The 13,833-nt window shown below is 30.2% G+C and overlaps 1 protein-coding gene across 1 annotated transcript in view; it reads right to left on the bottom strand.

Moving 5' to 3' along the window:
* The window catches only part of LOC130450922 (chromatin-remodeling ATPase INO80), a 44,183-nt gene that overhangs the window by 27,676 nt on the left and 2,674 nt on the right, over positions 1 to 13,833 (bottom strand). Inside the window, exons 7-14 of the mRNA XM_056789641.1 lie at positions 12,968 to 13,266; positions 12,316 to 12,810; positions 11,315 to 11,577; positions 8,877 to 9,148; positions 8,013 to 8,334; positions 5,544 to 5,654; positions 4,121 to 4,471; positions 3,093 to 3,260 (exon numbers count right to left, since the gene is read on the bottom strand). Coding sequence (XP_056645619.1) covers positions 3,093 to 3,260; positions 4,121 to 4,471; positions 5,544 to 5,654; positions 8,013 to 8,334; positions 8,877 to 9,148; positions 11,315 to 11,577; positions 12,316 to 12,810; positions 12,968 to 13,266 — 2,281 coding nt within the window. The remainder of the gene's footprint in view (positions 1 to 3,092; positions 3,261 to 4,120; positions 4,472 to 5,543; positions 5,655 to 8,012; positions 8,335 to 8,876; positions 9,149 to 11,314; positions 11,578 to 12,315; positions 12,811 to 12,967; positions 13,267 to 13,833) is intronic.

The raw sequence follows: 13,833 nt of genomic DNA, 5'->3' as shown, positions 1-13,833 counted from the left end.
CTCTGGTTTACTTTTTTGACGTAAAACTTTACACTGACTATTCTAATAAGTTATTGTTCGTTGCTATGGTAACGCAATATTTTGTTTATGCACGGAACTAGATATCAATACATCCTCGTTTATATATATACATATACAGGGCTATGTATTCTATTCGGAATTTTAGCCGCAAAAATTGAGCTCTTTTGGCCCTGTGGTCGTCCCAGATTTTATCCCTATCTAATTACAGCTTATCACATATTTTTGAAGCATCGACTATTGTTCTTCACTTCTTTCTGTCCTGCATCTGTTTGTTCCAGTCACGTACTCTCAGATTTTCCATATCTTGCACAATCTGATCTTTGCATCTATTTTTTGGTCTACCAGGCAACTTTTCTCGTTCGGTCTCCATTATGTAATTTCCCTGCCGTTTTTCCATTCTTTTAATGTGTCTGTATCCATTGTATTATTTTTACTGTAATTACTATATCCTTATTTTCTAATATTTTCTTAATTTCATAGTTCATAAGCCCTCTGTACTCATTATTTCCAACTTTCAATGGTCCATGAATTTTCCTAATTATTTTCCTCTCATAAATCCTTAGTTGTTCTTTGTCTATATTTGTTAGTCCCATAGTTTCAGCGGCGTATGTAACTGCTAGTTTTATCGCAGTCTTATAGATTACTAATTTGGTTGCTCGGCTTATTCTCTTGCTCTGAATTATAATTTTGGACTTTATTATATACCCTATTTCCCGCAAGAATTATTTGTCTTGTCCCATTTTTTGTGTCATCAGCATATGCTATTACTTGTATTGATTTATTAATGATACTTACATTCCCTTATTATGCCTTCAACTGCAATGTTAAACAATACGCCTTACCCCAGCGTTTATTTCAAATTTCTCAGATGGTCCGTTTTTGGTTATTACCCATGCCCTAGAATTTAGCGTGGTCATTTTCACCAATCTTATCACCTTTAGGAGTATTGGTACTTTTTCCATGTCCTTTATATTGTCCTCCTTTTTAGACTGTCGAATGTTTGTTTGAAGTCGGTGAAAAGCATTTGCATATTGTTATACTCATAGCTTTTTTGATCACTTGTTGTATAGTATGTATCTATCTATCTGTTGATTTTCCGTGCTGAATTATTGGTAATTAACAATTGTTGCTGTAGAAGAAACTAACTTGAAAAGTAACAAAAACAGGTCAGTTATACATGTAGAACACATGTTTCGCACAAAAATGTTAGGGAAGAATCATTGTTGTAAATCATAATAAAAAGGGGACCCAGTGGCAGTCAATCGATTAATTTATAATAGTATCTATGTTTCAAGAGAAGGTTCAGTTTTATTAATGAAATAATATATAATTAAAATAATACCTTGAAGAATAGAAGAAGAAAAATTTCTTAATGCTTTTAGTAATTTAACCAAACAAATTTGTTTTATTTAAAATGAATATACTTGGCCGACCCGATGGTTTTGGAGATTCCACGAAAATAAGCAAAATATTCAATTAATATTAATAATTGTTAATAAGTCTTATAGACACATTCAAGATTTACTCTTTTCAATTAACTGAAAAGTTAATATGAATTAATGGAAACTATACTTCTTTCAATTTTTTTATATGTATCAGAAACAAATAGTATTTGGCCACGATGCTTCTCGCAGCAATAGAAATATACCTAATTACTTTTACACAATACTACTAAGCATTATAATTAAGCATTTTGGCATGATACATTTAAATGTTTGTCAACAAACTTCAAAAAGTTCTATAAAATTCAACAATATCTTCATAATTGATCTGTACATTTTAATAAGGAATTTTAATAAAAATTTCCTATATTAGAATAGAGTGTTTTATACTTGTTGCATGCGTACATATTTGATAAGAGCATTAAAAAGTATAGAACGGGGAAACATGGTTAGCATTGATAAATTTTCCTCTTTGTTATGAACAGAGCTATAAACAGGGAATACATTAAGTTATACAGGTATGTACTCAGTGCATACAGTATTTTTTTCTACAAGCTTAAACATTTTCTGAAAAAGATTTTGCCTTTTTATAATGTTGCCATTCCATTTATAATCATATATTTTCTATGCTGTTTATAGTAGAAGATTACTCGCTGTCTCATTTATTTTTTTTAAGAGCTGGTAGATTTACTGCATTCCCATATCATTTTCACTGACATAAGTAATAGCCTTTGATTCATTTCAAAATTATTATCTGAAATTGACATCTAAATAAAGTATTGAATATTGGATAGTTACGTTAGTTTATGCTATTGGTTTTGTTCAGGAGTGACGACAACTTTGCAACTATGCCGCTTTTGTGAAATTTACTTGATTTTGGTTAGATGACATGGTTATCATTACAAAAATCACCCGGTGAGCCACTAACACGGTCTACGAGACTAAGGATGTGTGCTACGGGTATTACTTATCCCATGGGAAATTTGAGATAAACAGTATCAAATTTAACATCCATAAATTAGACAAGTTTAGTTAGGGACTAGTTTACTAAATATGGTATTACAACAGTCATTACAGAACGATATCGCAAATGGCGGTGTGGTTGGCTGCCTTAGTATTCTAAAAAACTTTTAAAAGGGACACATAAATAAAGATGAACAAGCTAGAGATGTAAAGGTGAGACAAAAAAAACAACATTAGATCCCAGTGAAATAATATGCATTAGCTTTAAAAAAGCTTAAAGGATTAAAAGCACTCCAGATTTTTGCAAAAGAGAAAAAACGGATTGAATCTAATATTAAATTTTATTTTCATATTAAAGGTTAAATACGTTTGGGTTAGATTTTAATTTGATAACAGTACAAATAAACCTGGGGACATATTCTATGTATAACTATTCGGTGTTAGTGTAGTAGTAAACAGTATGTTTGTTCAGTATATCAATAACTGTTCCAGAAATTAAAACTTCTACAACAATGGTTGTGAAAAACATATCCAAGTATACATCCATACAATTAAAACATGAATGAGAAAATAAATATGTACTACTATTAGTAAAACAATTTGAAATTTATTTTTGTTGATATATAAAAAAACAGTTTTAAACTTGCAATGTACGACAACGCTTACCGTATCTGCTGCTGTTAGATTGATACCAAGACCACCAGCTCTTGTAGACAACAAGAAAACGAAAATATCTGTTCTAGCTTGAAAATCGGCCACCATATCCCTCCGTTCGGAAATTTTCGAAGATCCATCTAAGCGCATATATTTGTGATGTCGATGCCACATATATTCCTAAAACAGTTATATGGCAGTTATTACCAAAAATTAATATAAAATACTTGATGTAGACAATAACCAAGTTTTATTAAAAACTCAATGGTACATTTTTGAAGAGAAATAATGATTTTCGATAATTACTGCTGAATTATAGGTATTCAATTACAAATAATAATTGTCTTTATCTTATTTCTTTTATAGAAGCTTCACCATTTACGTTTCTATACTTGTATTTGAAATATCTTTATTAATAATCTTTTTTACAATATGGTTCTATATTTCTAGAAAATATAATCTACACAGATCTCTTTAAAAAATTACTTTGTGCTGTACACAAGTATATTACCTTAAAGTTCCAAAAACAAGATATGTATAGTGGTATGACAATTTAAAGAAGTTTTGGGCGAATATATGCAGCAAAATATTTAAGGAACTTTTCAAAATATATATCAGTTTTATGTATGAAGAGAACTTTAATGTTTCTGACTACAACAAAATGAGTTGGAAATCACAAAGCTTCTTCAAATTACAAAATAGTTGCAGTTCACGAGTTTTTTTAGACAATAGAATTAAATATACGAAATAAACAAAATATATTGTTCAAACTATACAGGGTGTCCAGAAATACCCATACCAAACGTAAACTTCAGATATTAGATAGGCTGTGATTAGCAGGAAAGTTTTTGTAAGCACTTTATAATACAAACAAATAGCTTAAATTAAGAACTTACTTATTTTTAAATGTGTTTTTGTTATATGAATGTTTTAATAAAGGATTTAATTGCAATTTTAAATAGAACGATTCAAATTAACCTGTTTTGTAGTTAAACTATCGTAATAACTCATAGTAAGTTCCAGTTGAAATGTGTACTTACTTCTAAGAGATCGATCATTTTGGTCATTTGAGAATAAATTAAAACCCTATGTCCTTCTTCTTTAAGTCTTCGCAGTAGCCCATCAAGTACTGATAATTTTCCAGAATCAGTCACTAAACTCTCTTTATCTGGAATAACTATATTTGACCAGCCATTGGTTGGCCTAATAATATCTACACAACTAAATGGTTGCGGATATAAACTTTCAGCTGATTTATAGTTAAATTTATTATTTGTTGCTCTAGACCAATAATAATTTAAGGAATTAAAACTATAATCTGCTACATGACGCTTATAATCCCACGCTGCTCTACGAGAATAACAATATAGACTAATGGATGCCGAGGCTACCTAAAATAAAACATGATTAATAATAAAAATATTTCAAAATTAGTTTTTTAAATATAATTCAATAGATAAAAATTGACGTTTATATATATATATATATATATATATATATATATATATATATATATATATATATATATATATATATATATATATATATATATATATATATATATATATATATATATATATATCTGTATTCATAGAAGCAGACTCATGCTAATGGTATAAGGAGCACAGTTTCAGTGAAACAGTTATACTATTTTCAACTGTTTAGGAATCCTCACATTTTTAAATGGAACACCTAATTTTTATAGCATGCTCAGAATCAAAGATGAATTCCAAAATCACGGGATTTCAGGCATCATATAGCTAAAGGGTTCATATTTTTATTATTTCCTATTTTTTTTTTAATTTTGACAGATATTTCACACACAAAAATTTGAAACAAAGAGCGAAACTACAGAATTTTAATAAAACGTGAAATTTTCTTTGGAAATTTTTCAAAAACATTATATTAGGTGCTCAGAAGCTGACTTCGAATTAAAATAACCAGAAAAGTTGGTATCAACTTCCAGTATACCTGTAGACAACTGAACATGCTTTGACTGAAGACTGCTCTTACCATAATTCCTATATAATTTTCCAAATATGACGAGTAGTTTCCACTATACATATAGTCTCAGCTCAATTGGTATACCTTAACGAATATCAAAAAGGCATTCAATTATAAAAACGAAACGAAATCAAGAACAGAAGAATTTTTAGAAATGGTTCACATACATAGGAACGAGTAGGATCTTATTTCAAACGTAAAATTGTATTCTGCGTTTATAAGACTTATAGCTCTACTCAATTACAGCTAACTATACAATGGTGGAAAATAATTGTGAAAAGACCCAAGTTTGCAAAGATCGGTTAAGCAGAATTAGTCTACCTAAACGGAATTCAATCTCTCTCAAGTCTTCTTTGAGGAAATATGTTTGTGAAATCGATTATACACAGAATTTGTAGTTTATTGTTAATGGCATCTGATGAGAATAATTGTTTACTGAAAAATAATATCGATACTTACTCTGGGCATATTGTAGAACAAAAAGGCGGGAATTTCAGTCTTTGTACATTCAAAAATTTGTGTTTCTCTTTTTATATAAGGAAAATCTGTAGAGGAACTTTGTATTGGTTTCTGAAAGAACATATAATATAAATAATTACATTACAAATAGTGAAAGCTGTAAATTGCCAGAATATCAAAACATCTCTCATTCTATCGTTAATGAGCACATTTTATTACTACTACTAATATAAATTCTGTAAGCAACAGTTTTTTACAGATAGTTTTCGTTTTGAAAAAGTTTTAAAAATTAATGCACATAGTTTTGGATTGTCTTTATATATTTTTTATTACAATAGAGTTAGAAGATAAATTGAAAAGTTAAGAATGCAATGACAAAAATCATTTCATCAACTCATTATCTAGAAACAGCAAATAGTCCAAGATTTGGTACACGACGTTTGAATTCGTTAACCGCTAGATAAAAGTTAGTTCATCACCAAACGGTATTTCTGTCTAATCTTTCTGGTCGCAAATGAAAATTTTAGCAAAAAGTTCTATGTCATCTACTTCTGGAGTATATCACAGTCATTTGTTATCGTTAGACGCCCTATTAATTATTGCTGAAGGTATTGAGAGTAGGTGCAATGAAAAAAAAGCAAAACTGATATGGAAAATGAAGATTTGATTCAACAAACTAATGATATCAGTACTGTGTCTATTTATACTTTATACTTTAAAAGTGTCACAAAATTAACATGTGAAAATAAATTCAAACACATTTCTTATACTGAGTTATATATAATATTAACAAATAAAACATGTAGAAATAATATGATCAACTACCCGTGAAGAAGCCGTGTCAGATCGATGATTAGTTTTTCTCTTCGTAACAATATAATCATAGAGAAATATACCGGAAAAATTGATAAGGTACACGCATAAAAGTTTTTTTATACTACTGTAGGAGCCTCAACTTAGCCCGGTGCCTCAGTGACAGAAATGTATCTGGTTGGAAAACCCCAGCCCCCAACCGACAAGGTACACACGTAGAACTTTTTTCATATTTTTTGGGTACCTTAACTAAGAACGGTGCAGTACTGCCAGAAATCGGTCTGTTCAAAAAATCCTCGCCAGAAGCGATTGAAGGTTCGGAAAATTCATACTAAAAAAATTAATATGGAACGCTCTTGAACATTTTTTTATACGCTTTTAGGGACCTCAACTAAGAGCGGCGAAATAGTGCCAGAAATGTAGCAGGTCGAAAAATCTTTAAACAATGTCGATGTCAAATCAAAAGTATTCGAAATCTTCACATTCGAAAGCTTTTTTCCATGACTCCGTTCGAAATATCTCTTTTTGCTACCCCAAATTAAAAAAATCACCTTGATAATATGAAAAAATTCTGAGTATTTTCATTTTTGTACAGCGCGCCCGATTTCAAGCCGCATTCTCAGTTTTTAATTTTTAATTTCTGTTGGAGCAAGTGTATAAGTTATCGATTAAAATAATGCTATATAATAAACTATCATTATTACCTGCAATTTTCAGAAACATATTTTTCCTTTTTTTCAAACGACAACGTTGTAATTTCAATAGAGAAAGTCCGTTCTTGAATTCAAAAGGATAGCCAGTGCCTCTAATAAATTTTTTGTGAATTTTTGCTCTTTCCCAGGTAATGAATGACCTGTGATATAGGACTCATCCTACAAATTCCTATCTGAGCAGGTAACATTTTTCGGGATAGGCCTTATAATATAACCTTGGAAGGATGCGGATGCTGCTTCGCTCTGTCGGTCAGTAACTAACTGTCGTAGTAGAGGTATGTATATTTCATAGTTTTGTTATACTTCTAGCGCCATGTTTAATAGTAATTCCCCAAAGAAATTGAAGTGTTTTTTACTGAATGATTGAGAAATGAAAAACGTGAGAGACAAGAAACTTACATTATAAAATTTACAGTGTCTTTAGAAAAATGTTGTAAAGCACTACACGTTAGGAACGTGATACGCTAAAAATATGTAAGTTTAAATTTGACGTCGGCTCAAATGGAAACTTACAGTTACCACAGTGTATGCTGAAAAATGTGAAAAAGTGAAGCCATATCGCTAAGCGTATAAAAAAATTTTCACGCGTGTACCATATCATTTTTTTCGTATGAACTTTCAATCGCTTCTTACGAGGGTTTTCCCACCAACCCGATTTCTGGCATTACTGCACCGTTCTTAGTTAAGGTCCCCCAAAAAAATATAAAAAAAGTTTTACGCCTATACATTGTCGGTTTTTCGGTACAGATTTTCCGGAACTTTGAGTCGCTTCTGGCGGGGGTTTTCTAGGGATTTCTACAGTAGTATGAAAAAACTTTCAAACGTGTACCTTATCAGTTTTTCCAGTATATTTCTCGTCGTAAAAACAGGCTACCATTTTCATTTGCGGCCAGAACGAACAGCCAGAAATACCAATCCGTCTAAAAGGAAATTATTTACTTACGGGTCCATCTTCATTAACGACATCAATAATAGAATTATCTTCTGAATATATTACTTTAGTTTTTAAACGAATATTCTTGTGCTCTACAGTTTCAGGCATGGAATGATACAAATGATTGGTATGACTGTAAAAAACTCTATTTCCCCTATTATGTCTTGTAAAAATTAAATCGTAGAGAACAATGCTACTTTGTATATGCCACTTGTTAAGTCGCAAACAATGTCGTAGGCTCAACATAGGCATCTGACTAAATTTAGAATTCCATGAATATTTATGAAACAAAATTTCATCGGATCGTTCCAACTCAAAATGATTTCGCCACCTAAAAGAGGAAATTGTAAAATACAATTAGAAAGTCGGAAATACAAATTTGAATTGTTGAAAGAAATCTATAACTAGTAGACAAAATAGCCAGTATAAAACAAAAAACACTTCTTATTTCATAATGTTGATACTATGCAGTGGAAAAAACCACAATGAAGAAGAAAAAGCAGCTGATTTTAAATCACATTTCCACAAATCTCCACTATATGAAAAGCGTTTTTACCATACAACTGTGGGAACATTTTATTCTTATAAAAATTGGTGCATTTCAGAAGACAAGTATTTGAGTTGCCATAAGTAAAAATTTTCTAAGATGCACAAGAAAAGCAAATAAAAATTTTTTAATAAAATAGTTCAAAATTTCTACTTTCTGTTCTATCCTATCGACCATTTGAAAATTTAGAATCTTGAGAGCTTAATGCTAATTTCCTGCAAAGTGAAGTGGACATTTTAAAACTCAGTATATATTCAAATAAAGAGGTTCAAAGTTACTTTTAATATTAATCTTGCTCAATATTTACTGAAAAATTATTGTATTACCTGTCCAAAACATCTCCTTGAAAAATTTTATAAATATCTATAAAAGATAATTTTAAGCCCAAACAGAAATTGAAAATTGTGTTGCAAAAATCGTTTCCAATGGCTTTGGATATATATTCAGGCGTAAAAACAAAATATTTGTTAAGTTTCCACATTAAAACCTCTCTAACATTATAGTCGTATAAGAGATAAGGAATGTTGTACTGTAAAGAAGATATTCGTATAGGTGATTTTGCATCCCTTCTCTCAAAAAGTTCAGGGTGATTACAAACCTAAAAAAAAACAGAATTTATCAAATACAATAACTGGTATTGTTGGATAGCCAGATTCAGATCGTCTCGTGATATCTACTGTTTATTTCCAAAAATCTGCGGTTCTAACACTTGCCTTACTATATTGAATATAAACATTGATTACAGAAGGATAGTAAACCTTTACACCAAATATTAACATTATGTTCATTAGTTAATGTTTCCAGTGAAGATCAGACGGTAAGTGACTAGTAATGAAACTATTACTCCATTTTCTGTACTTAATTTGTGAGATGTGTTTTTTCTTCGTCTCCTATACATTAATTTTACACAAAATTGTGACTATCGCAATAATAAATTATTGTTTCGTTTTATTCTCAACATATTGTATAAATGATAACTATAAAAAAGGAAATAATATACATAAATGAATTAAAAAATATTATATGGAAATGTTTATACAAGGTGCCACACTACCAACGCTATAGAGGAAATTCCTTGGGTCAAATTCTGCCTATCAGGATAGGGAACTTATGTCTGCAAACGCATCCTTCTCAAGATACAGGGTGTTAAAATAAAATGATTTTTTTGTCGATAAATTTCAAATGGTGTGATCGATTGTTATTCAAAATTTTTGACAATTATTAGGTTGATAAACTACTTTTTCTAACATTAATAGATGATTTCTAGTTTTTTTCCAGAGGCGTGCAGCGGAGGACAAGAACCCTTTTTCCACTTTTTCCACTCCACCAATTGATAAAATATTATTTTTATTTCATTTTCGTATTCTACCATCATTCCTTAAATAAATAAATAGCATTTGACTACGTTACAATTAACCATTTTCGAAAAAAACATTTTGTGACCGCCCAAAAACAGTTTCTTCCGAATCAACTCACATCGATAGGTTAATGGTATCCTACAAAATAATATTTGCTCGTTAAACTACACGTTTTCTTTGAAAAAGTGTTTTCTCCTACTAGGCTAAAACGGTTTTCCAAAAATGCTTAATTAAAACTAATACCATTCAGATGATAATTTTACAAATAAATCAAGCAGAATATAAATGTAATATTTAATTGATACATCTTAAACACAAAATAGGTGAAACGCAATAAATTGAAGCAACTGTTCAAATTGTCTATCTCCTTCGTTTATACAAGCCCTGACTCTTCGCAGCATTGATAAACGCACATTTCAGGAAACATTACGTGTATTAGAAATTTCTTCTATTGCTGCTTCTATACGACCAACAAGATCTTCCTCATTTTCTACCGGACTCTGATCGACGAGAGACTTAAAATCGTTTTATTTTTAAAACTTCAATACCCTGTATGTAGGAAAGGATGTGTTTGCAGACATAAGTTCCCTATCCTGATAGGCATAATTTGACCCAAGGAATTTCCCCTAAAGCCTTAGCAGTCGAATTTAGGGACATTTCTATATCATGTTTTTTAATTTATTTTTAATGCCAGAATAACTACATGAGTTATAAGCAGTAAAAAGAAAATTGTAACGAAACGTGGATTGAACAGATCCAAATAGACAGTATTATAATATTAAAAATTATTATAGAGAGAGTTTACATTTTAAAAATCTTACTTTAACCGGATTAGATGTTATTATTGTCTTAATGTCAACACCAGTTATCATTGAGGGTTTTTTCATCAGAAAACAATAAATGTAGAGTAATTCTAGATTAGTATCTATTTTAGTTATAATGTTGTATAGTTCTACAGCTCCGTTCTTCCATCTTGCTCAAATAGAGTAATTGATTTGAGATTTATATCTATCTATAGGTTCCAACTTGCTCATAAAAATTCTATCATCTAATTTTGATATTTAAAAATTATGGATAGATTTGCGACGACAAATAAAAAATTTGTTGCAGAAAACTGTACATACTTTTAGAATTTGTTAAATTGCAAATGCTTTGCCTGTGTCTAAGCTACATTATTTTCAAATTTTGTAGTTGTAAGTCTTGTCCTCAATTCACATGGTTGCAGCTACTCCAGAATTTAACTTAGAAGTTAACATCAAAAGGTCACCTGAAATATCCCAGTTTCTCATGGATTTCACAATATAGCAAGCCCATACCGTGCCGACCACTAATTCAAAAAAACAGTTTTGCTCATTTGAAAAAGCTTCCTTAATGTCGATTTTGTAACAATATTAAAAACTACTTACTTTTCTAAATTGCATTACAAGATTCATTAAATTAGATGTAAAATTTTTATCCACTGTGTGGGAATCCCCACCCCCAACTGTATAGTGCAACAAATCTTCAATTTTAATTTTTTGTTTTAATGCCAAATATAATAAATTTTGTCTTGTTGTAAGTGGACAGTATACCATCACTTCAATTTTATCAGAGAGCTCATTTTCCACATCTTTCTTTATTCTTCGTAACATAAATGGTTTTAGTATCATATGTAATCTTGACAAATGTTCTGAAAAAAATCAATTTTTTGAAACTACTAATCTAATTAATAGTTTTGATTAATTTTGTCACTATTATTATTGTTTTTTTAAAAACTAGAAACTCCATTACTTCAATCACACTTGTACAGCTATATAGTAAATGAATATATCCTAAATTAAACTAACTCATGATGGGATATTTATCTTTTATAAATGGACAAAAAAGTCGGGGACGGCATATATTTATTTTTTAAGGTTAACTTACTAGAACCATCTTCAAAAAATGGTCACATACAATGCAGTAATTAGAAAGCTATTTAGATGGTTTATAATATTTTACACTAATGATAGGTCCTATTAATAAAAAACATGTAGGTATAATATGTACTGCTACCAGTGTGAAACCTGAGTGGGTTGCTACTAATGTTTAAATTGAATATTACATTTTTTATTCGCATTTAACACTGGATATAATCTTGTAATGCACAAAATATTTTAAATCAAGGTAATTTGTTTCAAGATACTTACTTCATAAAAACTAGGCAGTATGCTTTATGGCTAGTTTTTTATATATAAATAATTATTTATTTTGAATATCCTTTTTGAAACTTATTAAATTACAAGACAAAATGTTAAATATAGTTTCATTCATTTAGTAATAATATAAATAAAAAAGAATTAAAAATTTATTGTTTCATGAAATATTATTTCAACTACAATTTGTGTAAATAGAAATATTGGAAAGTATAAATGAAAATACTGCTCACTTTCATCTATTCCTGTTTTATTTTCTGCGTGGCTTTCAATGTCCTTTGAAAACCACTCATTAAATTCTTCATGCGAATCAAATAGTGTAGGCATAATAAAGTGTAGTAAAGCCCACAATTCTGCCATACTATTTTGTATCGGTGTTCCACTCAACAAAAGCCTATTTCTACAACTAAAACCTAAAAGAGTTTTCCATCTCATAGAGCTTGTACTTTTAATAGCTTGAGCTTCATCTAATATCATATACTGCCATTTAATTCTATTAAAGTATTTGATATCAGTTATTACAATTTGGTATGAAGTTACTACAATATGGAAGCTTGCATCTTTAGTATACATATCTTTTTGATCCCAAAACTGTCTTAGGATTTTTCTTTCATTTGGGTTACCCCAATAAGGAACTACTTTAAAATCGGGCACAAATTTGGCTAATTCTTGCTGCCAATTGTGAAGAGTTGAAGCAGGCGATATAATCAAGAAAGGACCCCAGACAGCTAAAACCAAATAACAAGTAATGTAGACATTGATGAGTTTAGACAAATTATTTCTAAACATTTTGTTCAAATGTTTGTTGATTTTATTAAAGGTTTCAGCAGGTAATTAAAGTGTAGCAGTTTTCACAAGTGAATTGTATAATTGCTGCATACTTACAATATTTCTCAGCTATATGGCACAAAAAAGCAATACTTTGTACAGTTTTTCCCAAGCCCATCTCATCCGCCAAGATCCCACTAATACCTTGAGAATATAAATTTGCCAGCCAATTCATTCCTCTTAATTGATAACCTTTTAATTTCCCTCTAAACATTTCAGGCTGTGGATGCTCCCCTTCAATATTGTCAAATTCACTTAGACATGAATTTGCTTGATCATCAAAGTGTCTTGTTCTTGCTTTTTCACTTTGGAAAGCATCCATTGCATTCTTCTTGGCCAATTCTTTCATTCCTTCACTAAAAACATAACAGTATGGTGAAGAAAATAGAAACAGACTAATTTTTAAAATATGAAACTGTGGCCACAATAGTTGTCATCAGACTTTTTGACATAACTACCCTTATCTCCTAATATATAAATGGGAATTTTTGAGAACTAACATGATATATTAGGATTAACTTAAAAAACATAGGAGATCAGATGTTGCTGGGTAAAAACAGGGGGCTGATACTCTTCTGTCTTATGTCCATACAGTTAACAGACATGTCACTGTATAATTAATTTAACCTGTTTTACTCCTAAATTCTTGAATGGTCTATTGTCTTAATGTTCTTGTTCAAAAAGCACATAGAAGGTTTGAAATCAGTCACCACCAGATAGGGGGATCAGTAGTGGTCATGAGGTTTTTTCTGTGATATGGTGATATACGAGATTATCCATATGTTTTTGGGAAAACTCAGCTACCCGTCATAGTTCAAACTTCTACATATGTGTAGAGATGGGATTTCAATTATACCTATCTCTACATGTTTCTATATAATCTCATCTCCTTTTAACCAACAGAATACTAATGGAATAAGATA

This window comes from Diorhabda sublineata, chromosome X (genome assembly GCF_026230105.1).
Source record: "Diorhabda sublineata isolate icDioSubl1.1 chromosome X, icDioSubl1.1, whole genome shotgun sequence".
Lineage (NCBI taxonomy): Eukaryota > Metazoa > Arthropoda > Insecta > Coleoptera > Chrysomelidae > Diorhabda > Diorhabda sublineata.
Note: the sequence above shows the minus strand (reverse complement) of the source record. Positions and strands in the feature narration are given on the sequence as shown.